General features: G+C 44.5%; 1 protein-coding gene across 1 annotated transcript; it reads left to right on the top strand.

The window, feature by feature from the left end:
- The first annotated feature begins 3,327 nt into the window (after positions 1-3,327).
- ENTREP3 (endosomal transmembrane epsin interactor 3) lies at positions 3,328-23,794 on the top strand. The gene is given in 13 exon segments (XM_070951081.1): positions 3,328-3,552; positions 5,919-5,975; positions 9,359-9,535; positions 11,147-11,260; positions 12,917-13,024; positions 14,584-14,744; positions 15,937-16,036; positions 17,323-17,410; positions 17,524-17,762; positions 17,764-18,046; positions 18,257-18,328; positions 19,380-19,630; positions 23,639-23,794. Coding segments are annotated over 13 exon segments (2,031 nt in total).
- Positions 23,795-23,946: the final 152 nt, after the last annotated feature.

Raw genomic sequence — 23,946 nt, 5'->3', positions numbered from 1 at the left:
TTCAGACCAGAAACGAGAAGGAGACGAGATTGCAAAAGCCTTTCAGAGCCTCTCAGAGGCTGAACAGGCATCCGAATCGGTTAGAAAAGCTGTTTTTTTTTTTTTAAAGTAGTAATTCTTGCAAAATTTAAAGAATCGGAACAAGGAAGGAGGCAAGATTACAAAGCCGACTTAAAAATCAATTTTTAAAAAAGGGAACAAAAGCACGTGGAATAAGTGGAATAAGCTCTGTGGAATAAGCTCAATTTGCTACATCTCTCTCCTTCCCCTCCAGTTTTTCTACCCTGTTTTGTGAAACGAGGTCAAATTTTATAAGATTCGGAGCTGGAGAACTACAGCTCCCAAGATGCAGCAGGGCAGGGTGTTCTGTTTTTTTTTTTTTAATATATTATTCCCCCCCCCTCCCTTTCCCCTCCCTGCAGCATCAGGACCGGAGCTTGGAGAGAAGGATGCAGGCACTTAAGGGAGGCGGAGCTTAAGAGCATCTCTGCCTTGGAGCGGTCCTGCAGCCGACCAGAGAGACTCCGCCCCTTTCTGGGTAAGGCTGCATCCGATTTTAACTCCTCTTTGGGGGCCCAGGAGAAAAATAGGGGAAGGTGGTGGAAGATGGGGGGGGGTAGGAATGGATTTTTCAGGGGGGGGAGCCTGTTTGGTGGGGGGAGCTTGGGGGGGGCCTTTCGTTGTGGGGGAGATGGGAAAAGACCCCCCCTCCCTTTTGCTGCAAGGGAGCGAATTCAGGGTTGGGCTAGCTGAATGTTAAGTTTTTAGGAAGAAGATGTGGGCTCCCCACCGCCCCTCCTTGCTCCCCAAAACAAGAGAGACCAATTGGGCCTTTCTTCCAGGTAAATTGGGATTTTTTGGATCTCCGGGATTGGGATTTGGGGGGGTGCCCCAGTTCCAGAGCTTCTCTCCCCCCCCCCTACAGGGAAAGCCTTCCTTGCAAGCATCCCACCACCCAAACACTGGGAATTGGGGGGGAGAAGGAGGGCAGATTTCCCAGCCTTGTTTTTTTGGGGATGGTGAAAAGCAGCCAAAAAAAAAAAAAAAAATCTGGACCGCAAACTTTCCGTGGGTGACAGCACAAAAAAAAAAGCGGATATTTGCACGCTCGCTGACAGCCCCGAGCGGGTCGTGTCACACCGGCCTCCCCTCCTTGTTCCCTTCCCTTCCCCCCAAAATTTCCCCACCCCCAGACACTCTGCGTGGAGGACTGAAGATGTTTGCCAGCTGTGGGGAGGAGGAGGAGGAGGAAGAGGAAGGAGAAAAGGAAGAGTGAAGAAAGAGCTATGGAGATGAAAGGAAAGAGGAAGAGAAGGAAGGGGGAGGGAGGAAGGAAGGAAGGAAGGAAGGAGAGAGGAGAAGGAGAGAAGGAAGGAAGGAAGGGGGAGGGGAAGGGAAGGTAAAGGAGGGAGGGAAGGGTGGAAAGAAACAAGATAGAGATGGAAGAGAAGGAAGGAAGGAGAGAAGGAGGGGAGGAAGAAAGGAGAGGGAAGGGAAGGAAGGAAAGAAACAAGATAGAGATAGAGATGGAAGAGAAGGAAGGAGGAAAGGAGAGGGAAGGGAAAGAGAGGAAGGGAAAGGGGAAGGGGAAGGAAGGAAGGAAAGAAACAAGGAGATTGATAGAGATGAAAGGAAAGAGGAAGAGAAGGAATGGGGAGGGAAGGAAGGAAGGAGAGAGAAGGAGAGAAGGAAGAAAGGAGAAGGATGGGAAAAGGAAGAAGGGAAAGGGGAGGGAAGGAAGGAAGGAAAGAAAGAAACAAGGAGACAGAGATAGAAGGAAAGAGGAAGGGAAGGAAGGGGGAGGGAAGGAAGAGAAGGGAAAGGGAGGGAGGGAAAAGGGGAGGGAAGGAGGGAAGGGAGGAAGGAAGGAAAGAAACAAGGTGATAGAGATGGAAGGAAAGAGGAAGAGAAGGGGAGGGAAGGAAGGCAATAAGGAAGGAAAGGAGAGTGAGGAGGAAGGAGAGGGAAAGAAAGAAAGAGGGAAAGAGGAAGGGAAAGGGGAGGGAGGGAAGGAAGGAAGGAAAGAAACAACGAGATAGAGAAAGAGATGGAAGGAAAGAGGAAGAGAAGGAGCGATAGAGAAGGGAGGAAAGGAAGGAGGGTGATGAAAGATAGAAGGGGAAGGCAGACAGGAAGACAGACGAAGTCAAGAAAGAGAGGGAGACGGAAAGAAAGAGAAAGAGGAGAAGGAGTGATGGAAAAGGCAGAAAGGAGGGAGGAAGCTCGGCGCAGAGTAAGGTGCTTCCAAGCAGCTTAAGTTTACTTCCAACGCCATCATTTTTTTGTGGGCAAGCTTTGATGTTTGATGTTTGGCTTCTGAGGCTATTTTCTTATTTCTTAATAAGGAAGGATAAAATAAGAAAGGATAATAATTAATAAGAAAGGATAAAATTGAAGGATAAAATTGGCTGGCATAATTAGGCCCTGGGCATCTCGTTGGTTTTTCGGCAAGCGCCAACTTCTGCCCACACCGGGACGCTTATGAAGGCGTTGAACCCCGCAGGGAGAAAAAAAGCCCGAAAATTTTGCTTCTCAATCTCAAAAAAAAAAAAAAATAAAATAAATAAATTCAGATTTGGGCAGCCCCCCCGAACGAGGAAATTGTGCATTTTTTTTCTCCTTTCAGGTCTCTGTTTTATACTTGGCAAGTTTTTTATTTTATTTTATTTCATTTTAGGATAATCTCACTCCGGAAACCAACAGATGCTTTCTGTGCTTTTTGAAGGAAGGAAGGAAAAAAAAAAAAAAACCAGCTCCGTGATCCAGATAATAAAAAAACCAGCTGGAATTAAATTGCTTCGTTTTTTGTTTTTTTTTCCTGGCCTTTTCGCCTGGAATTGACCTGGCTCTCTGCACGTGCCCAGAAACGCTCTTTTCATTGGATTTCCAGACAGGTCTACTAGCAAAACTGGGCCAAAATCATCCCAGCTTAAAAACGAACAAATATTTTTTTTAAAAAAAATTGCAATATGGAGATTTCTCGTGGAGCGGCCCAAAGAATTCAAATGGGATTTTTTTTCCTTTAGGAAAAGGCGACCCCTCCCCAAAAAAAGACTTACTTTCCTTGAATTGGGGAGGGGGGGGGAGGGAGGGAAGTGGGAGGGAATTTTGCCTGCAAAAAATATGCATTTTATAACGACTGGAAGCTGATAAATCCCGGGATTGGAATTGGCTTGGATGTCGCCTGTGGGAAAGAAGCGGAAGTCATCTCTCGTTTGTTTTCCTCCATGTTCCTAGTCCTCAGTTTTTTAAAAACTAGATATAGATATATATATTGTTTGGGCTGTTTTTTGGGACCACTTTCATGAGTCTAATTTTTGGGGGGTCATGATGCCCTCCCGCAGCGACTCCAGCTACTCTTTAACTGGCCGAACTTCTCACAGTTTTACGCATCTGCGCGTCCGAAGGGCTTGGCTGCAAATTATCCTCCTCTTGGGGTTCATCCAGATGATCTTGGGAGTCCTCATCGTGACGCTGAGTTTGCTGGTCACCACTTCCATCCCATCTCAGCATCCCATTGGGAATTCCTGTCCCATCTGGGCTGGTTTTCCGGTGAGTCTCTTCTAAAAGGTTGGGTGGGATTGTGTGTGGGGTTTTGTGTGTCTGTGTGAAGGATTGCGTGATCCCCGTTGCTTTCAACGAGATATTCTCCCACCTTCCCAAAAAACCCCCCTGATCTGAAATAATTCGAAGGGAACCCAAAAAGCCTTTGGAAGAGAAGCTGAATTTCAAGGGGCCCAAACATCTAGCAGGGGGGGGAAGGAAGGAAGGAAGGAAGGAAGGAAGGAAGGAAGGAAGGAAGGAAGGAAGGAAGGAAGGAAGGAAGGAAGGAAAAATAAGGGAGAATGGAAGAGAAAAAATGTGTGTGAATGTGGGAAGGAAGGGAGGGAGAGAGGGAGAGAAGGAAGGAAGGAAAGGGAAGGAAGGAAATAGGGTTAGAGGAGAAGGAAGGAAGGGGAAGGGAGGAAGAAAAGGGAACAAAGGAAGGAAATAGGATTAAAGGACAAGGAAGGAAGGAAGGGGAAGAGAGGGAAGGAAGGAAGAGAAGGAAGGAAGGAAAGGAGGTAGAGGATGTGGAGATGGAAGGGAAGAGAAGAAGGAAAGGAGGGAAGGAAGGAAGGAAGGAATAAAGGGAGGAAAAGAAGGGAAAAAGGGCTGAGTACCCTATAGAAAATAGAATCAAAATTAATAGGGGAGGGGAGAAGAGTAGAGGAGGGTTAGGAATACAATAGTAGAATAATAATAAAAATGAATGGAAGGGAAGGGTGGGATATAGAATAGAATAGAGAGAAAAGAATAGAATAGAATAGAGAATAGAATATAAAATAGAATGTAAAGTAGAATAAATAGAAAGGGAGAATAAAAAATAGAAAATAAAATATAGAAGAGAGAAAACAGGAGGGAAGGCAGAAGAAAAAAATGGAAAAAAAGAATAGAGAATAGAAAATACTATAGAATCCCGAATAGAATTGAGCTGAACTGAACTGAATAGAAAATCGAATTGAAGAAAATAAGACTGGGTCTTATATTATTTTTTGCTTCAAAAGGGCTTATTTTCTGGTTAGGTCTTATTTTAGGGAAAATACAGTATTAAACTCAGTCTGCTGACTGGGGCTTATTTTTGGGGTAGGGCTTATATTACCAGCATTTTGAAAAATCATGCTAGAGCTTATTTTCCAATTGGGTCTTATTTACAGGGAAACAGGGTATAGATAGATAGATAGATAGATAGATAGATAGATAGATAGATAGATAATAGATAGATAGATAGATAGATAGATAGATAGATAGATAGATAGATAGACAGATAAATAGATAGATAGATAAATAAATAGATAGATAGATGATAGATAGATAGATAGATAGATAGATAGATAGATAGATAGATAGATATTGCACCCTTATCCCCGCTGTGTTTTCCTGGCTCTGGAGAGCTTCTTTCTAGAAAGATCGAAAGCCGAAAACAACTCTACTCCTCTTTCTGGAAATTGGCTCTCCTTCTTCTCTTCGGCTGGGGCCGAAATTCCCGGCCCTTTTGCATTAACGGCGTTTTCAGCTGCCTTGCATCGAGACGCAACGATAAATTATTCAGGGCGAAGGCCTTCCATTAGACACGCAAGAGAGAGAGAGAGAGAGAGAGAGAGATGCCCGCCAGTGCCCGGCCTTGCCATTTTACGAGCCACTCAGCAGAGACACGTTTGCAAAAGATGCCGTGCCAGGATCCCCGGGAAAGGGGAAACTCCGTTCCCCAAATGGGGAAGACGGTTGGATCGGGCAATCGTGTCTTAGTTGGGTTCGGTTGCAACCGCCGAGGCCAAAAAAGGGATCTCGGTTTTTCACGGTGGCACATACATTCCAGACTCCATGACCAGTTGGTGCTTGGCAGAGATGGTGGGGTATTATTTAAAAGATGGTGACCTTGATGGTGGAACTGGAAGAGTTTTCTAAGGACAATTGTCGGGAATTGGGGATGTCTGGTTTAGTGAAAAGAAGGACCAGGGGTGATATGATGGCAGGGTGCCAATATTGGTGGGGCTGCCCCAAAGAAGAGGGAGGGGGTGTTTCCACCTATTCTCCAAGGCACCTGAAGGCAGAGGATGGAAACTAACCGAGGAGAGAAGCAACCTGGAACTAAGGAGAAATTTATTGAAAGTTAGAACAATTAAATCAGCGGAACGACTTGCCACCAGAAGTTGTGGCTGCTCCAACCACGGGAGGTTTTGAAGAAGGGATTGGACAGCCGTTTGTCTGAAATGGTGTACGGTTCCCTGCTTGAACGGGGTTGAGCTAGAGGACCTCTAGAAGGTTCCTTCCGGCTCTATTATTCGATTATGGAGCGATTATGTGTAGAAGATTTGTTTCCTTTCCGTGACACTTGTGACGGACCGATTTCCCATTCTGGTTTTCTCTCTTTCTAGCTGGCATTCTCCGGTGTGGTTGGCATCGTGTCATGGAGACGCCCGTTCACCCCCGTGGTAAGTGGGAAGCTTTGTGGGAAAGCAGAAAAGCACCGGGGGACACGTCCATGGTGGCCCTTGGACCCCAGCGATTTCGGAAGCAAACTGGAGTTTATTTGATTCCTTTGCAGCAGCCAGAACTCTTATCCAAAAGCTAATTACTGTATAGGTAGGAGAGAGGGGGAGAGAGAGAGAGAGAGAGAGAGAGAGAGAGAGATAGATAGATACATAGATAGATAGAGATAGAGATAGAGATAGAGATAGAGATAGAGATAGAGATAGAGATAGAGATAGAGATAGAGATAGAGATAGATAGATAGATAGATAGATAGATACATAGATACATAGATACATAGATACATAGATACATAGATAGAGATAGGTGATAGAGATAGAGATAAATAAAGAGAGATAGAAATAGAGATAGATAAATAGATAGAGATAGAGAAAGATAGAGATAGATAGATACATAGATAGATAGAGATAGAGATAGAGATAGATAGATAGGGGATAGAGAGAGATAGAGAGAGATAGATAGAGATAGATAGATAAATAGATAGAGATAGAGAAAGATAGAGATAGATAGATACATAGATAGATAGAGATAGAGATAGAGATAGAGATAGATAGATAGGTGATAGAGATAGAGATAGAGATAGATAGATAAATAGATAGAGATAGAGAAAGATAGAGATAGATAAATACATAGATAGATAGAGATAGAGATAGATAGATAGGTGATAGAGAGAGATAGAGATAGATAGATAGAGATAGATAGGTGATAGAGAGAGATAGAGAGAGAGAGAGATAGAGAGAGAGATAGAGATAAATATAGAGAGATAGAGATAGAGATAGAGATAGAGATAGAGAGATGATAGGTAGAGATAGATAGATAGATAGATGATAGATAAATGATAGATAGATAGGTAAAGAAAGAGACAAAGAGAGAGAGATGAGAGAGAGACAGAGAGGGAGAAAGAGGGAGAGATTAGAGAGATACCTGTTTCCCACAGAAAAGAAAACACCGGGAGTCACAAAACCTGGATAGGCGTGGCTGGGGGTATGTGTCATGTGACTGGGTAGGAGTGAATGACATCGAGTTGGCCACGCCCACCCAGGTTTTATGGCTCCCGGTGTTTTCTTTTCTGTGGGAAACAGGTCCAAATGGCTCTTTGAGTGTTTAAGGTTGCAGACCCCTGTGATAGACAGACAGATGATAGATGATAGACAGATGATAGAGGGAGAGAGATGATTGGTAGATAGACAAATGATAGAGAGAGGAGAGAGAGATGAATCAATAGATAGATAAAGAATAGAATAGAATTAGAATAGAATAGAATAGAATAGAATAGAATAGAATAGAATAGAATAGAATAGAGTCGAAGTAGAATAGAATAGAATAGAGTAGAATAGAATAGAATTAGAATAGAGAATAGAGTAGAGTAGAGTAGAGTAGAGTAGAATAGAATAGAATAGAATAGAAAAGAATAGAGAATAGAATAGAGTAGAGTAGAGTAGAATAGAATAGAATAGAATAGAATAGAATAGAATAGAATAGAGAATAGAGTAGAGTAGAGTAGAGTAGAGTAGAGTAGAGTAGAGTAGAGTAGAGTAGAGTAGAGTAGAATAGAGAATAGAGTAGAGTAGAGTAGAGTAGAGTAGAGTAGAGTAGAATAGAATAGAAAAGAATAGAGAATAGAATAGAGTAGAGTAGAGTAGAATAGAATAGAATAGAATAGAATAGAATAGAATAGAATAGAATAGAATAGAGAATAGAGTAGAGTAGAGTAGAGTAGAGTAGAGTAGAGTAGAGTAGAGTAGAGTAGAGTAGAATAGAATAGAGAATAGAGTAGAGTAGAGTAGAATAGAATAGAATAGAATAGAATAGAATAGAATAGAATAGAATAGAATTAGAATGAAATAGAAATAGAAATAAGAATTAGAATAGAATAGAGTAGAATAGAATAGAATAGAATAGAATAGAATAGAATAGAATAGAATATAGAGTAGAGTAGAGTAGAATAGAATAGAATAGAATAGAATAGAATAGAATAGAATAGAATTAGAATGAAATAGAAATAGAAATAAGAATTAGAATAGAATAGAGTAGAATAGAATAGAATAGAATAGAATAGAATAGAATAGAATAGAATAGAGAATAGAGTAGAGTAGAGTAGAGTAGAGTAGAGTAGAGTAGAGTAGAATAGAATAGAGAATAGAGTAGAGTAGAGTAGAATAGAATAGAATAGAATAGAATAGAATAGAATAGAATAGAATAGAATTAGAATGAAATAGAAATAGAAATAAGAATTAGAATAGAATAGAATAGAATAGAATAGAATAGAATAGAGTAGAGTAGAGTAGAATAGAATAGAATAGAATAGAATAGAATAGAATAGAATTAGAATGAAATAGAAATAGAAATAAGAATTAGAATAGAATAGAGTAGAATAGAATAGAATAGAATAGAATAGAATAGAATAGAATAGAATAGAATAGAGAATAGAGTAGAGTAGAGTAGAGTAGAGTAGAGTAGAGTAGAGTAGAGTAGAGTAGAGTAGAATAGAATAGAGAATAGAGTAGAGTAGAGTAGAATAGAATAGAATAGAATAGAATAGAATAGAATAGAATAGAATAGAATTAGAATGAAATAGAAATAGAAATAAGAATTAGAATAGAATAGAGTAGAATAGAATAGAATAGAATAGAATAGAATAGAATAGAGAATAGAGTAGAGTAGAGTAGAATAGAATAGAATAGAATAGAATAGAATAGAATAGAATAGAATAGAATTAGAATGAAATAGAAATAGAAATAAGAATTAGAATAGAATAGAATAGAATAGAATAGAATAGAATAGAATAGAATAGAATAGAATAGAGAATAGAGTAGAGTAGAGTAGAATAGAATAGAATAGAATAGAGTAGAGTAGAGTAGAATAGAAAAGAATAGAGAATAGAATAGAGTAGAATAGAATAGAATAGAGTAGAGTAGAGTAGAGTAGAGTAGAGTAGAGTAGAGTAGAGTAGAGTAGAATAGAATAGAATAGAGTAGAATAGAATAGAATAGAGTAGAGTAGAGTAGAGTAGAGTAGAGTAGAGTAGAGTAGAGTAGAGTAGAGTAGAATAGAATAGAATAGAATAGAATAGAATAGAATAGAATAGAATAGAATAGAAAAACAGAGGTGGAAGGGACCTTGGAGGTCTTCTAGTCCAACCCCCTGCTTAGGCAGGAAACCCTATACCTATACCAGATTATAGAGTATAATACAGATTCGGTATCATTCGGTCAGTGAGGCTCAGTGAAAACATTTTTTCAAGATAAAAAAAAGTCTAGAATTTTTTTTTTCCCCTGGCAATTTTTGCACCCTGAACCGCCTGTTCTCCCCTCCTCCTCTCCAGATCACTTTCTTCACCCTGCTGTCCGTCTTAGGGGTGATGCTCACCCTGGCCGGTTCTATTTTATCCTGCCAACACGCCCAGCAGGTGAAATCCCTGGAAGTCTGTGAGCGGATAAGGCAGCGAGACGGATCTTCGATCCCAAAGGAGGTGGGATGGCGACGGAGCCTGAAAGCCCAGGTGGGGGTGCCACAGGTCGGTAATGAGGAGGGGGGAGGAATCACAGTTGGAGGAGCGAGAGTTTGGGGCCAGGGGGAAGGGAAGAGGAGTTTATTTCATCCTGCAAGGGGCAGGAGAAAGTGTATCCCACTTCTGACACCATCCAGAGGGCAGGAAAAAGTGTAGCCCACTTTTGACACCATCCAGAGGGCAGGAAAAAGTGTATCCCACTGCTGACACCATCCAGAGGGCAGGAAAAAGTGTAGCCCACTTCTGACACCATCCAGAGGGCAGGAAAAAATGTATCCCACTTCTGACACCATCCAGAGGGCAGGAAAAAGTGTATCCCACTCCTGACACCGTCCAGAGGGCAGGAAAAAGTGTATCCCACTTCTGACACCGTCCAGAGGGCAGGAAAAAGTGTATCCCACTTCTGACACCATCCAGAAGGCAGGAAAAAGTGTATCTCACTTTTGACACCATCCAGAGGGCAGGAAAAAGTGTATCCCACTTTTGACACCATCCAGAAGGCAGGAAAAAGTGTATCCCACTCCTGACACCATCCAGAGAACAGGAAAAAGTGTATCCCACTTTTGACACCATCCAGAGGGCAGGAAAAAATGTATCCCACTCCTGACACCATCCAGAGGGCAGGAAAAAGTGTATCCCACTGCTGACACCATCCAGAGGGCAGGAAAAAGTGTATCCCACTTCTGACACCATCCAGAGAGCAGGAAAAAGTGTATCCCACTTCTGACACCATCCAGAGGGCAGGAAAAAGTGTATCCCACTTTTGACACCATCCAGAAGGCAGGAAAAAGTGTATCCCACTTCTGACACCATCCAGAGGGCAGGAAAAAATATATCCCACTTCTGACACCATCCAGAGGGCAGAAAAAAGTGTATCCCACTTCTGACACCATCCAGAGGGCAGGAAAAAGTGTATCCCACTTCTGACACCATCCAGAGGGCAGGAAAAAATATATCCCACTTCTGACACCATCCAGAGGGCAGGAAAAAGTGTATCCCACTTCTGACACCATCCAGAGGGCAGGAAAAAGTGTATCCCACTTCTGACACCGTCCAGAGGGCAGGAAAAAGTGTCTCCCACTGCTACCATCATCCAGAGGGCAGGAAAAAGTGAATCCCACTTTTGACACCATCCAGAGGGCAGGAAAAAGTGTATCCCACTTTTGACACCATCCAGAGGGCAGGAAAAAGTGTATCCCACTTTTGACACCATCCAGAGGGCAGGAAAAAATGTATCCCACTTTTGACACCATCCAGAGGGCAGGAAAAAATGTATCCCACTCCTGACACCATCCAGAGGGCAGAAAAAAGTGTCTCCCACTGCTACCATCATCCAGAGGGCAGGAAAAAGTGTCTCCCACTTTTGACACCATCCAGAGGGCAGGAAAAAGTGTATCCCACTTCTGACACCATCCAGAGGGCAGGAAAAAGTGTGTCCCACTTTTGACACCATCCAGAGGGCAGGACAAAATGTATCCCACTCCTGACACCATTCAGAGGGCAGGAAAAAGTGTGACACCATCTAGAAAATTATCTGAAAACTCTCAGAATTCCCCAACCAGCATGCTTTTATATGCAATGATCTGTCTTTTTCACTTGCAGACTAGTTTTCTGTATAAGAAATGCATCTACTCGCCGTCCGAATCGGGGATTCCTGCCTGCGGCAATAAAGCTGAAGTGGATTCGAATTGTTCCAGGGTTCTCCTGGTCCTGAAAGTGAGTGGCAGGAAACGATTTCGCCCTATCCATCGTGGGGAAATAGCTGGGGAAATTGACAGAATTTGCTGGGGAAGGACAAACGGAACCTCTCAAGATTTCCCGTTTATTATTTACGTTATTATGGTTCGTCACCAAGTCAGCCAGATGTTTCGACTGGATTTGGCTTTTTTTTTTTTAATGCTCCTGTGAAGTCCCTCCCCAAAGATTTGGGATCGACAGATATACATGAAAGGTATTGTCGCTGGATGTCAGCTGTCCCAAGTCAAACTGCCGTTTGCAATTGACCGATGGGGATTTTTTGTCAATGCCGAGAGTGTTCAATGGTTGTTATTATGGTTTCCTCACACAGCCAGGTGTTTAAACTGGATTTGGCCTTTTTGTCTACCTTTGGAGTCCTTCCGAAGGTCCTGGGATAGACAGGTGTGGTTGTTTGATTGTGTTACAGGTCTCATTGCAGGATTTAAGCTGTCCCAAATCAAACTGCCGTTTGCAATTGACCGATGGGGATTTTTGTCGATGCCGAAAGTGTTCACTTGCTATTATTATGGTCTGTCACACAGTCACCCAGTGCCACAGGTGGCACATGGAGCCCTCACTGCGGGCACGCGAGCCATCACCCAGCTCAGCTCCACCATGCCTGCGTGTCCACCTCCCGCCATCCAGCTGATTTTCGGGTCTCTGGTGCGGGGGGTGGGGCACATGCGGGAGACGCTCACGTATGCATGGGGGGGGTCTCGTGTGCATGTGGGGGGTGGGGGGAGTGCGAGGTGGAGGGGTGCGCCCCCACGCCAAAACGGGCCACGGGGGTGTGTGGCACACCCTCTCCGCGGCCCGTTTTTGGTCCCAAGAGGCTTCAGGGAGGCCTGCCAGGCCCAAAATGGGCCGCGGGAATCACCCACACATGCGCAGAGGGGGGGTGGGGGGGTCGCGCACATGTGCGGGGGTTGGGAGCATAGAGGGGTCACACGTGGATGCATGGGGTGTGGCATGAGGGGGGGCATTGCATTATGCGTGTGGCATGCGCAAACATGTCCCTCCCACACTCCCCCTGCTTTTGGCACGTGACGACAAAAAGGTTAGCCATCACGGTGCTACTGGTTCGCTCAAACCCGTAGCAGCTGAATGCCACCACTGATCCAGATGTTTAGACTGGATTCGGCGATTTTATCCACTTATCAAGTCTTTCCCAAGGACCTGGGATAAGGCAGATGTGAATGTTCGATGGGGTTAGAGCGGGAGTGGGGGGTTTCTACTTACCTACTTACTACCGGTTCGCAACGGGAGAGCGCACGCGCTTCTCCACATGCACAGATCATCCACGATGACGTCCGGGCGAGTGGGCAGGCGGAACCTCCCACCGCTTTTACTACCGGTTCGCAAGAACCGGACCGAACCGGGAGCAACCCGCCACTGGGTTAGAGACCTCGAAGGATTTAAGCTGCCCCGAGGAAAGCTGCCTTTCGCAATTGACCGATGGGGATTTTTGTCAATGCCGACAGCGTTCAAGCGATATGCTCCAGATATTTGGATATTGTTATTCTTCTTTTCCTTGTTTGGAATTTCTCCAGAACTTAGCTAAAATGGGCTTCTTCTTCTCTCCTTCTCTTTCTCCGTTGCTCCTTTCTGACAAATTTTCCCCTTTCCTTTTCGTAGGACTTGCTGTTCAGCATCTGCGGATTAACCATCTTCTCCATTGTCGTGTGCACCCTGTCCGCCATCATGTGTTGCATCCAGATTTTTTCGGTCGACATTCTCCACGTGGTGAGTCGCCGAAAAACGCGGGTTTGGCTTCGACTCACAGCCAGAGACTCCCCAAAAAATAGAATTAGAACAAAATAGAGCTGGAAGGGACCTTGGAGATCTTCTAGTCCAACCCTCTGCTCAAACAAGAGACCCTAAAACCACTTCAGACAAATGACTGTCCAGTCTCTTCATGAAAACCTCCAGGGATGGAGCACTGACAACTTCTAGTGGCGAGCTGTTCCACTGGTTAATTCTTTTTCCTCACTGTTTCCGGCCGGGTTTAATTTATGTCAGAGTATATTCATGAACTGGAACACGAGGTGGCAACTGGGATAGACATGGTAACAGGTCAGCCATTGGGGACTGGCTGGAATAGGACATGGTAACAAGGTCAGCCAATGTATAGGCATGGCAACTAAGTCAGCCAATGAGGGCTGTTTGGAAACTGAAACGTAGTATTTGTGTCGACTTGCAAAGCTTTCAAGTTGCCGTGAGCAGGAGGGAGGGAGAACTGATGGAGTTGATTGATTTCCCTAACTGAAGCTGCATTCCATAGATGCTTTCTTACCGCAATCAGTAGGAGAGTTTTGGGTTTCACAGCCAGCCAAAGTGGTTAATTGGAGAATGTGATTTATGACACGGCCAGGGAGGAGGGGAGAGACAGGGTCATAGGGGACCGTAAATCTCCGTGGGATTAGTTCCAACTGCATCCGAATATTGCCGAAACGGTGCTCCTAATAAATGACTGTATTTCTTTTGAAGTTTGGTTCGTGGCTCATGAATTAATTTAGAGCATCTTTTGGAAACTTCACAGACAGTTAGAATTAATCCCACGTAGATTTATGTTCCCCTAGGATCCTGTTTGTATGGGGCCACAAGAGACAGTTTGAAGTCAGCCAATGTATAAGCACTAAGTCAGCCAATGAGGACTGTTTGGAAACTGAAACAGCTTGGAGCCTGGGCGTGGCTTAGGTTAACTGATACGTATAAATATAATGTCAGCGTTTCAACGCTGGCATAGAGAGCAGAGGAGAGCGAGAGATAAACTCTGAAACTTTTGCCTGCTAAATCCCTTTGAAGTCGGGTTGTCGTGGAAATGAGGGGAGGGGGCACATTCCTGGGAAATGACGAGAAAAGAAGTCTGAAGAATGACTTGGAAGATAGCCGATGAGAAGCAGAGATTTGGGGATCGGAAAGGGAGGGATTGGGGGGGGCAAAAGGTCAGTCTTGTCCACGTGGAGTTATGATCCGGTGGCTGTGCTCAATTAAAGAAAGATTTCCTTAAAGATTGGCAGTTTGGAAATTCATTTAATTTTGAGATAGCATCGTAGTCTGACATATAAATTGTGTGCTCCTATTATTGTCCTTCCTTCTGTTAACCGTGCTTCTGTGATTATGCTTCTGATTCTGAGAACTGCTCTTGGTATTGTATATATGTCTCATGTGTTATTATGTATATAAAGAAGTTTCTTATTTAATGAATCCTGCTGCACCAGTTACCTGTGTGCGCTTTCTGGATGTGATTTCTGCAACAAACTCTGACAATTTATTGATCCAGTTTTCTTTCCATTTTTCAGCTCTCTCCACCTCGCTCAAGTTCCGTTACTCTGGACTGTACATCCCCTCCAGATACTTTCTTGCAACACATGTTGGATCTGGATGAGTTTGTGCCCCCGGTTCCACCCCCTCCTTACTACCCCCCGGAATATACCTGCAGTTCAGAGACGGATGCTCAGAGGTGAGATGGCTAAAAATATGGATGGCAGAGCATGTAAATGCGTTTTGGGTAAACGAAAAAAAATTCCAGGTCCTGTAAAAAGATCGGGGAGGTTTTGCTGGCAGCGGGAGCTCAATTCGAAGAGAAAGAAAACGTAAGAAGAAATAAATAAATAAATAAATAAATAAATAAATAAAGAAAGAAAGAAAGAAAGAAAGAAAGAAAGAAAGAAAGAAAGAAAGAAATAGGGAAGAAAAAGGAGGAAGGAGAGTGAGCAAGGAAGAAAGAAAAAAAGATGAAAGAAAGAAAGACAGAAATGAATGAATGAAAGAAAGAAATAGGGAAGAAGAAGAAGGAAGGAGAGTGAGCAAGGAATGAAGGAAGAAGAAATGAATGAAAATGAATGAAAGAAAAAGAGATAAAATGAATGAATGAATGAAAAAGAAAGAAAGAAAGAGAAAGAAAGAAGGAAAGGAGAGAGGAAAGAAAGAAAAAGAAAGCAAGAGCAGGAGGAAAGAAAGAAAAAAGAAAGAAAGAAGAAATGAATGAAAGAAAGAGATAAGAAATGAATGAATGAAAGAGAAATAAAGAGAGGAAGAAAGGAACGAGGAAAGAAAGGAAAAGAAAGTAAGAGGGGGAGGAAAGAAAGAAAAAAGAAACAAAGAAGGAATGAAAGAATGAAAGAAAGAAAAAGAGAGATGAATGAAAGAAAGAAAAAGAAAGAAAGAAAGGAGGAAGGAAAGAAAGAAAGATGTAAACAATAATAAATCCTCCCTCATACAGATAGCTCTCAACTTACAACTGTTCATTTAGTGACCATTCAAAATTACAACAGTGATAAAATGGGGCAAAACCCACCTGACAACTGTCTCGCTTAGCAACGGTTATATTGGGCTCGATCGTGCTCATATGTCGAGGATCGCTTAGGAGCCCATTGCCCAAATAACCCGTTTTCTGGGCTGCAAAACACGCCCCGGATCTGAAGCTGGTTCAGATCGATCGGCCGTCATAACTTCGAACCGTTGCTAAGCGACCGGACGTAATTGGAGAACTGAAGCGTAAAAATGGGGAAAAAAAAGTCTAAAATCAAATCGGAAGGGTTTTTTTTAAACGCTTAATTTTCTTGCAGTGATCGGGGAGCTATTTATTCAATCCATTTAACGGAGAATATCTTCTTCTTCTTCTTCTTTTTTTTTTGTTAATTGTTGTGTAGCATTACCTACAACGGTTCCATGGACAGCCCCGTTCCCCTATACCCCACCGACTTCCCTCCAAGTTATGAGGCTGTTATGGGGCTCCGTGGGGACAGCCAGGTATGGCTCTTTCTGCTTTTGAACCAAGCCGAGGGACCAGTTGAGTTATTTAAAAAAAAAAAAAAATCAGCGGAAGGACAGAGTACCACGGAGCATGTACAAAGGGCGCCTTTGAAAACCCAGAGGGTGGGTTTAATTTGGATATCAGTTGCAGGAACTGACTTTCCGCCTACCTACGCAGGAGCTTCTTGGCGAGAAAAAAGAATGAGATCCAAAAAATTCAAGCGCTTTGATCGATCCCATTTTTTGCAGGCAAGGATTTGGTTAGCAAAGGGTGTAAACCAGGCGACTTCGAGGAGAGCACCACCGGTAGACGCAGTCTATCTGGGCTGGCCTGCCAGGGGGATGTGGTTATGGTATGGACCGTCTGGAGGGTACTGACTGGGCGACGGCAGGAAATTAAAATACTGGATATAAAATAAGTCTATCGAAGGATAAGAGAAGAGAGTCGTGGTGGCGCAGTGGTCCGAATGTAGGATTGCAGGCGAACTCTGCCGATTGTCAGGAGTTCGATCCTAACCGGCTCGGGGTTGACTCAGCCTTCCGTTCTTCCGAGGTCGGTAACATGAGGACCCAGATTGTTGGGGGCAAAAGGCTGACTTTGTAAACTGCTTAGAGTGGACTGTAAAGCATCGTGAAGCAGTATCTAAGTCGAAGTGCTATTGCTGTTCCCTCCCTCCTTCCTTCTTCCTTCCTTCCTTCCTTTTCCTCCCTCCCTCCCTCCCTCCTTCCTTCCTTCCTTTCCCTCCCTTCCTCCCCTCCTTCCTTCTTCCAACCTATCCCTTCCTTCCTTCCTTTTCCTCCCCCTTCTTTCCTTTCTTCATTCCTTCCTTCCTTTTCCTCCCTTCCTTCCCTCCTTCCTTAACTTCCTTCTTCCAACCTATCCTTTCCTCCCTCCCTCCCTCCCTCCCTCCCTCCCTTCCTTCCTTCCTTCCTTCCTTCCTTCCTTCCTGTTAGAATGCAGCATTGCAGGCTAACTCTGCCGACTGCCAGGAGTTCAATCCTGACTGGGTCTAGGCTGACTCTGCCTTCTGTCCTTCCGAGGTCATAAAACAAGGACCTAGATTGTTGGGAGCAAGATGCTGACTGTGTAAACCGCTGAGAAGAGGGTGAAGCGGTATATAAGTCTAAGTGTTATTCCTATTGTATAACAGTAGATGCTGTGTTTAGTTGTTCCTTAGGCCTGTTGCGGAACCTCCAAAGACAGTAGCATATATCTTGAAAACTTCACGGTCATTCGTTCCGCGAAGCTAAATTAACGGACGTTTTCTGTCTCCACTCTGCAGGTAACGCTGTTTGACTCTCAGTTTACGGAAACATCACATGGGCCGTGTTCCTGCAACCAGGTGCCTTCCGTTGTGCTTAGTGGTGAAGGTAAACACACACACAAAAATACACAATTGTTTTGATGCACAACTGGAAAACTGGAACCGTATTGAAGTCAGTCCCTCCAGTTTATCTTCATTTGCGGTCTCGTTTTTCAACAGCAATTTCCGCGGACAGCAACTCGCTCATCATGTCGGAAATCGTAGACATTCCCGGGGACAGCAGCCCGTCCGAAGATTCGTGCCTGTTGGAAGGAAGCGGATCGGCCTGCTCGGTGGATTACGTCCTCTTCCGCTCCATCCAGCGCAGCCGAGCGGATTACTGCCTGAGTGTCGATTGTGGACACTGCGGGCTTCACCCGCAGGGCCCGTTCGAAGACATCCCGCAGACGCGTCTGCGGGGGCGAGCGCTCCTTCTCCTGTTCCACGCCGGGCACGGTGTACGACGGCCTGCTGGAGGTCAGTAGTGCTCAGACCCACAGCTGCCACCGCCTGGAGGGTCTCGGCCACAGCATGGGACCCTGTTTTCCTGAAGTTCGTGTGAAGCCCAAGTTGACGGTATCGACCCGCAAAGAGCCCAGGCGACCGCGCCGCAGCAGCGAAACCTCCTGCCAGTCACCCGTGATCCGTTGTCCGCTGCTGAGGTCCCACAGTGACCCTGGGATGGCCGTGTCCAGGGAGTCTGGTAGGTAGAACGGGGTCATAAGGGTTGGAAGGGACCTTGGAGGTCTTCTAGTCCAACCCCCTGTAAAGGGAGGGAAGGAGGGAGGGAGGGAGGGAGGGAGGAAGGAAGGAAGGAAGGAAGGAAGGAAAGGAAGGAAAGAAGGAAGGAAGGAAAAAAAAAGATTGTCATTCTTTCCCATCCGTTTTCCCCCCTCTCCTTTCCACCCCACAGAAACCGATGACAACGAAGTATTTTGCACGAAAGGGTCTGGAGACGACGCTTCTAATTCCTCAGCGGAAACAGGTGAGGGCTGTGCTGCCCAGCGATGATTTCAATTTTCCTGTCGTAGCGCCTAATTGTCGTCACCCTGATTTAAACCACGTCAACAAACCCTTATTGGCAGTTTTCAAAGACCTGTATGACGGTTAATTCTTAAAAACTCTGCAGGAATGCAGGTGGCTGGAAGTTCAGCATTTCTCCAAGGTTCCCGCGCTCTGCGGGCAGTCCCTGACTTCCAATGGGTCATTTAGTGACCGTTTGAAGTTACGATGGCATTTCAAAAAGGGACTTAGGATCGTTTCTCGCACTTACGACCGTCGCAGGATCCCTACAATCACGTGGACAAAATTCGGATGCTGGGCAATGGGTTCCTATTTATGACGATCGTAGCGTCCCAGGGTCACGCGATCCCCTTTTGCGACCAGCCAAGTCAAGGGGGAAGCCAGACTCACTTAACAACCGTGTGACTGGCTTCCCAACTGCAGTGATTCACTTAACAATGGCAGCAAGAAAAATCATAAAACGGGAGGGGAGGGGGGATTCACCGAATCAATTTCTTGCTTAGCAACATAAAATTTGGCCTCCATTGTGGTTATAACTCAAGAACACCCTGTAGGAATCTTTGACTTACGACCGTAACGGAGCCCGGCAATTCCAGTCAGTCGTGACCCTTGGAAAAAGGTTCACATACCCAGATCCGATTTTATGACCTTTTTTCACGGCAGGCGTTAAGCAGACCTATTGTTCCCTATGAGCTTTTTTTGTTTTTTTTCCCCCTGAAAATTGTAATTGTAATTGTAACTTTTCCTGAAAATTTTCCTGAAAATTGTAAAATCATGATGGTTTCTGGCGAAGCCGTTATAAATTGCAGTCACGGGACTGCAGGGTGCTACAAGAGGCCGTAACCTGGTTGTAAGCAGCTGTTTGGTGGAGGGGGGGGGCTGTTATAAGTTGTTGGCATGCGCAGGGCGTCCATGACGACATCCACGTGGATGGGTGGAGCCTCCCACCGTCGTCCGAACCGGGGCGAACCGGTTGAAACCCACCACTTAAATTCTCCCCCCTCTCTTCTCAGGGCCGTGTTCGGAGGCGTGGCCCTTGCACCCGTCGCTCTGTGACCCATTCCTGCTGTCTCATGTGGCCGGCAAATCCAAGCTGGAGCTGCCCGCGAAGGTGCCCCACCATCTCTCCAAGACTATCACGCGGTCTCTGGGGGACCTCAAGGCGAGCCGGGGGTCTCGCGGCCTGATGGCCCGTTTCCTGCACCGATCCAAACGGAACCTGACCTTGCCGGGCGCGGAAATGAGTTCACGCGGGAACAAGCAGGTACCGTACTGAGGTTGGGGGGTGGGTGGGGTTTTTCCCCCCCCCCCCCATGTTCAGGAGGCTTAGCGAAGTAGGGACGAAAAGGGGTTTTGGTGTGTTTTTTTTTTTTTTAAAAAAGAAGGGATTGAACTACCGTCTGTTTAAAATGGGATTCCTGTTTAGGCAGGGGGCTGGACTAGAAGACCTCCAAGGTCCCTTCCAACTGTTTTTCTTTTATTCTATTGGATGGCGCAAGGGGAAAAAAACTTGATTCTCCTCCCCCAAATGATGGCCAGTTCGTCATTTCCAGGAACAATCTCATTCCCCTGCGTTAATTCAAGGTTTCATTCCTATTCCTTTAATTTCATTGTTATTAACATGACATTTTCCCTTCCTTCCTGCCTCTTTTTTAACCCCATTTCCTTCCTTCCCTTTTCTTCCTTCCTTCCTTCCCTTCCCTTCCTTCTCTCCCTCCCACATTCACATTTTTCTCTTCCATTCTCCCTTATTTTTCCTTCCTTCCCTCCCTTCCTTCTCCTCTAACCCTATTTCCTTCCTTCCCTTTCCTTCCTTCCTTCCCTCCCTCTCTCCCTTCCATTCACACATTTTCTCTTCCATTCTCCCTTATTTTTCCTTCCTTCCCTCCCTTCCCCTTCCTCCCTTCTCCTCTAACCCTATTTCCTTCCTCCCTTCCCTTTTCTTCCTCCCTTCCTTCCCTCCCTCCCTTTCTTCTCCTCTAACCCTATTTCCTTCCTTCCTTCCCTCCCTTCCCCTTCCTTCCTTCTCCTCTAACCCTATTTCCTTCCTTCCCTTCCCTTCCTTCCTTCCCTCTCCCTTCCACATTCACACATTTTTTCTCTTCCACTCCCTTATTTTTCCTTCCTTCCTTCCCTCCCTTCCTTCTCCTCTAACCCTATTTCCTTCCTTCCTTCCCTCCCTCTCCCTTCCACATTCACACATTTTTTCTCTTCCATTCTCCCTTATTTTTCCTTCCTTCCCTCCCTCCCTTCCCTTCCACATTCACACACATTTTTTCCATTCTCCTTTATCCTTCCTTCCTTCCTTCCTTCCTTCCTTCCTTCCTTCCCTCCCTTCTCCTCTAACCCTATTTCCTTCCTTCCCGTCCCTTCCTTCCCTCCCTCTCCCTTCCACATTCACACATTTTTTCTCTTCCATTCTCCCTTATTTTTCCTTCCTTCCCTCCCTCCCTCCCTTCCCTTCCACATTCACACACATTTTTTCCATTCTCCTTTATCCTTCCTTCCTTCCTTCCTTCCTTCCTTCCTTCCTTCCTTCCTTCCTTCCTTCCCTCCCTTCTCCTCTAACCCTATTTCCTTCCTTCCCGTCCCTTCCTTCCCTCCCTCTCCCTTCCACATTCACACATTTTTTCTCTTCCATTCTCCCTTATTTTTCCTTCCTTCCCTCCCTCCCTTCCCTTCCACATTCACACACATTTTTTTCTCTTCCATTCTCCTTTATTTTTCCTTCCTTCCTTCCTTCCTTCCTTCCTTCCTTCCTTCCTTCCTTCCTTCCTTCCTTCCTTCCTTCCCTCCCTCCCCTCCTTCTCCTCTAACCCTATTTCTTTCCTTCCCTCCCTCTTTTTGCTCCTGATTAATGAAAACAGCAATGCAAACAAAGAAAGCATTACAAAGCATTACAAAAAAAAAGAAATCAGTAGCAAACATAAAAGACTTAATTAAAGAAAAGAATTGCCCTCAATCCAGTTTCCTCTGTTGAGCCTGGAATTTTCCCTCCTTAACTAATTGCGTCAGCTAATTAACACCTAATTACCCGGGAGGCCTCGGAAAAGGAGGGATGGCCCAGAATGTAAATGATTGGAGTTTTACAGGGATTTCCTTCCACCGTTTCATAAACTCTTGTGTTTTTCACCGCAGTCCGTTTCTAAAATGACGATTTGGTCTCAATTCTTCGTCTTTTGAATTCTTTTCTCGTCAGGATGAGATGACCGGATCTTGGCTTGTCCAGAAACCGTGGTTAGAATTCAGTGTTACCCTTTGCTTCAAAAATTTTAGCCAAGGGTTCTCTGCCCGGTTGCTGGATAGGCGTGGCCACGGTGGGCGTGGCCTAGTCGGCCTCCTGCACCACAGTGGGAGGGGGCGTTTTTGCCCTCCCCGGACTCCGGAGGCTTTTCTCGAGCCTCCAGGAGGACAAAAACAGCCTCCCCAGGCTACGTAAGCCCTTTGGAGGCTGGAAACAGGCCAGTTTCCGGTTTTCCTGAATTTCCGGTAGGCCCGTTTTTCACCCTTCCCGAGCCTCTGCACACGCCCTTACCTGCATCCAAAACGGGCCACATGGGGATTCCTGGGAGGGGCGGGGCAGGATGGGCGGGGCCAGCCAGGAGTGCGATTCAGGGGTTCTCCGAACTGCACAGAATCTTAGCTAGAGATTCTCCCGAACCCCTGCGAACCTCCAGCAGCTCACTCCTGGTATTGTCTGTCCTTCCTTCCTTCCTTCCTTCCTTCCTTCCTTCCTTCCTTCCTTCCTTCCTTCCTTCCTTCCTTCCTTTCCTTCTTTCTCTCTCCCTCCCTTCTCTCCCTCCCTCCTATAATAAAATGAACAATAAAATGAACTTATAAAGACAGTCACCATGAATAGGTTTATCTCGTCTCATCTGACCTCACCAAAGGCCACTTCACAGCATGATAATTGTAATGAGGAGTAATTAACATCGGAAGTAATTATCAGATCTCTGCGGATCGTGACTATGAGCTGTTGGGTATGAGTGCTGGTACAGATTATGCAGACAAATTATTTTGTCATTGCAGGTCATCATTAAACAGATATTTTGTTCCTTAAACAAAGGAGAATGATTGTAGGGTGGCAATAAAGCTGCGGGAACGGGAGTGATTTACGACTTCTTGCTGGCTTCCCCAGTGACTTTTCTTGTGGGAAGCTGCTGGCAAGGAGCACTGTAAACCATGATCATGTCACTCTAGTTGACTGTGGCGAGGCAGGGATGCCAAAGTGGCCAGCACACTGCCACATGTCCATTTTAACAGATTTATTTTCATTTGCCAACAAGAATAAAATAGCAAACAAGAAAAACGAAAAGAACACTGGCCAAAAAAAAAAAAAAACACGAGTACAAAGAAAAATACAAATATTGAATATATCTGATATTGAACATAAAAGCTGGAGGCTGAAAGATAGATAGATAGATAGATAGATAGATAGATAGATAGATAGATAGGATTAGATAGATAGATAGATTACATTGATTAGATAGATAGATGAAATAGATAGGATTAGATAGATAAAATAGATAGATAGGTAGGATTAGATAGATGAAATAGATAGATAGATAGATAGATAGATAGATAGATAGATAGATAGATAGGATTAGATAGATAGGTAGGATTAGATAGATGAAATAGATAGATAGATAGATAGATAGATAGATAGATAGATAGATAGATAGGATTAGATAGATAAAATAGATAGATAGATAGGATTAGATAGATAAAATAGATAGATAGGTAGGATTAGATAGATGAAATAGAAAGGAACAGATAGATAGATAGATAGATAGATAGATAGATAGATAGATAGATAGATAGATGATAGGATTAGATAGATGAATTAGATACAGTAGATAACATAGATAATAAATAGAAGAGAGATAGAAGATAGATGGATTAGATGGATTAGATAGATAGATAGATAGATAGATAGATAGATAGATAGATAGATAGGATTAGATAGATAGATTAGATGGATAAAGTAGATAATAAATACAAGATAGATAGAAAATAGATATAAAGATAGATCACAGATAATAAATAGAAGATAGATAGAAGATAGATAGATAGATAGATAGATAGATAGATAGATAGATAGAAAGAAAGAAAGAATTGTGATTGTAGGTTTGAGCATTACCTATCCTACCCAATTGTGCTTCTTATCCTGAATACCCTCGGTTATTTTTCCTCATCCAAACCCTCCTCTTTTCCTCTCTACTTATGACCTATCTTTCTCAGCCATTCTCAAGCGATTCCTTGGGTTTTTCAGGTGTTAAGGCTGGGGAGTCCATCCAATGGCATCCATCTGCAGAGCTGCGGAGATCTGAATTCGACCTCCCCTTTACGGCGTCTACTGTCTGGTCGCCGGCTGGATCAAAGACGTCCCTGCAGCCTGAGTGGACTTCTGCGAGAAAGCAATCTCTGAAGACCAGCTCCGATGCTTGTCCTCTGCGGAAGAGGATTTGGAGCAAAAAACCCGCCACGAGATGGACATCTGGTGGACGTCCTTGCCGTACAATGTCCAGGAACGGCCTAACAGGTTGCCCGACACCGTTGCTTGGAAATTATTCCGCCTCG

This window comes from Pituophis catenifer, unplaced genomic scaffold, assembly GCF_029215685.1.
Source record: "Pituophis catenifer annectens isolate HBS135680 unplaced genomic scaffold, rPitCat1.0.hap2 SCAF_10, whole genome shotgun sequence".
NCBI classification, from domain to species: domain Eukaryota; kingdom Metazoa; phylum Chordata; class Lepidosauria; order Squamata; family Colubridae; genus Pituophis; species Pituophis catenifer.
This window is presented reverse-complemented; position numbering and strand designations above follow the sequence as displayed.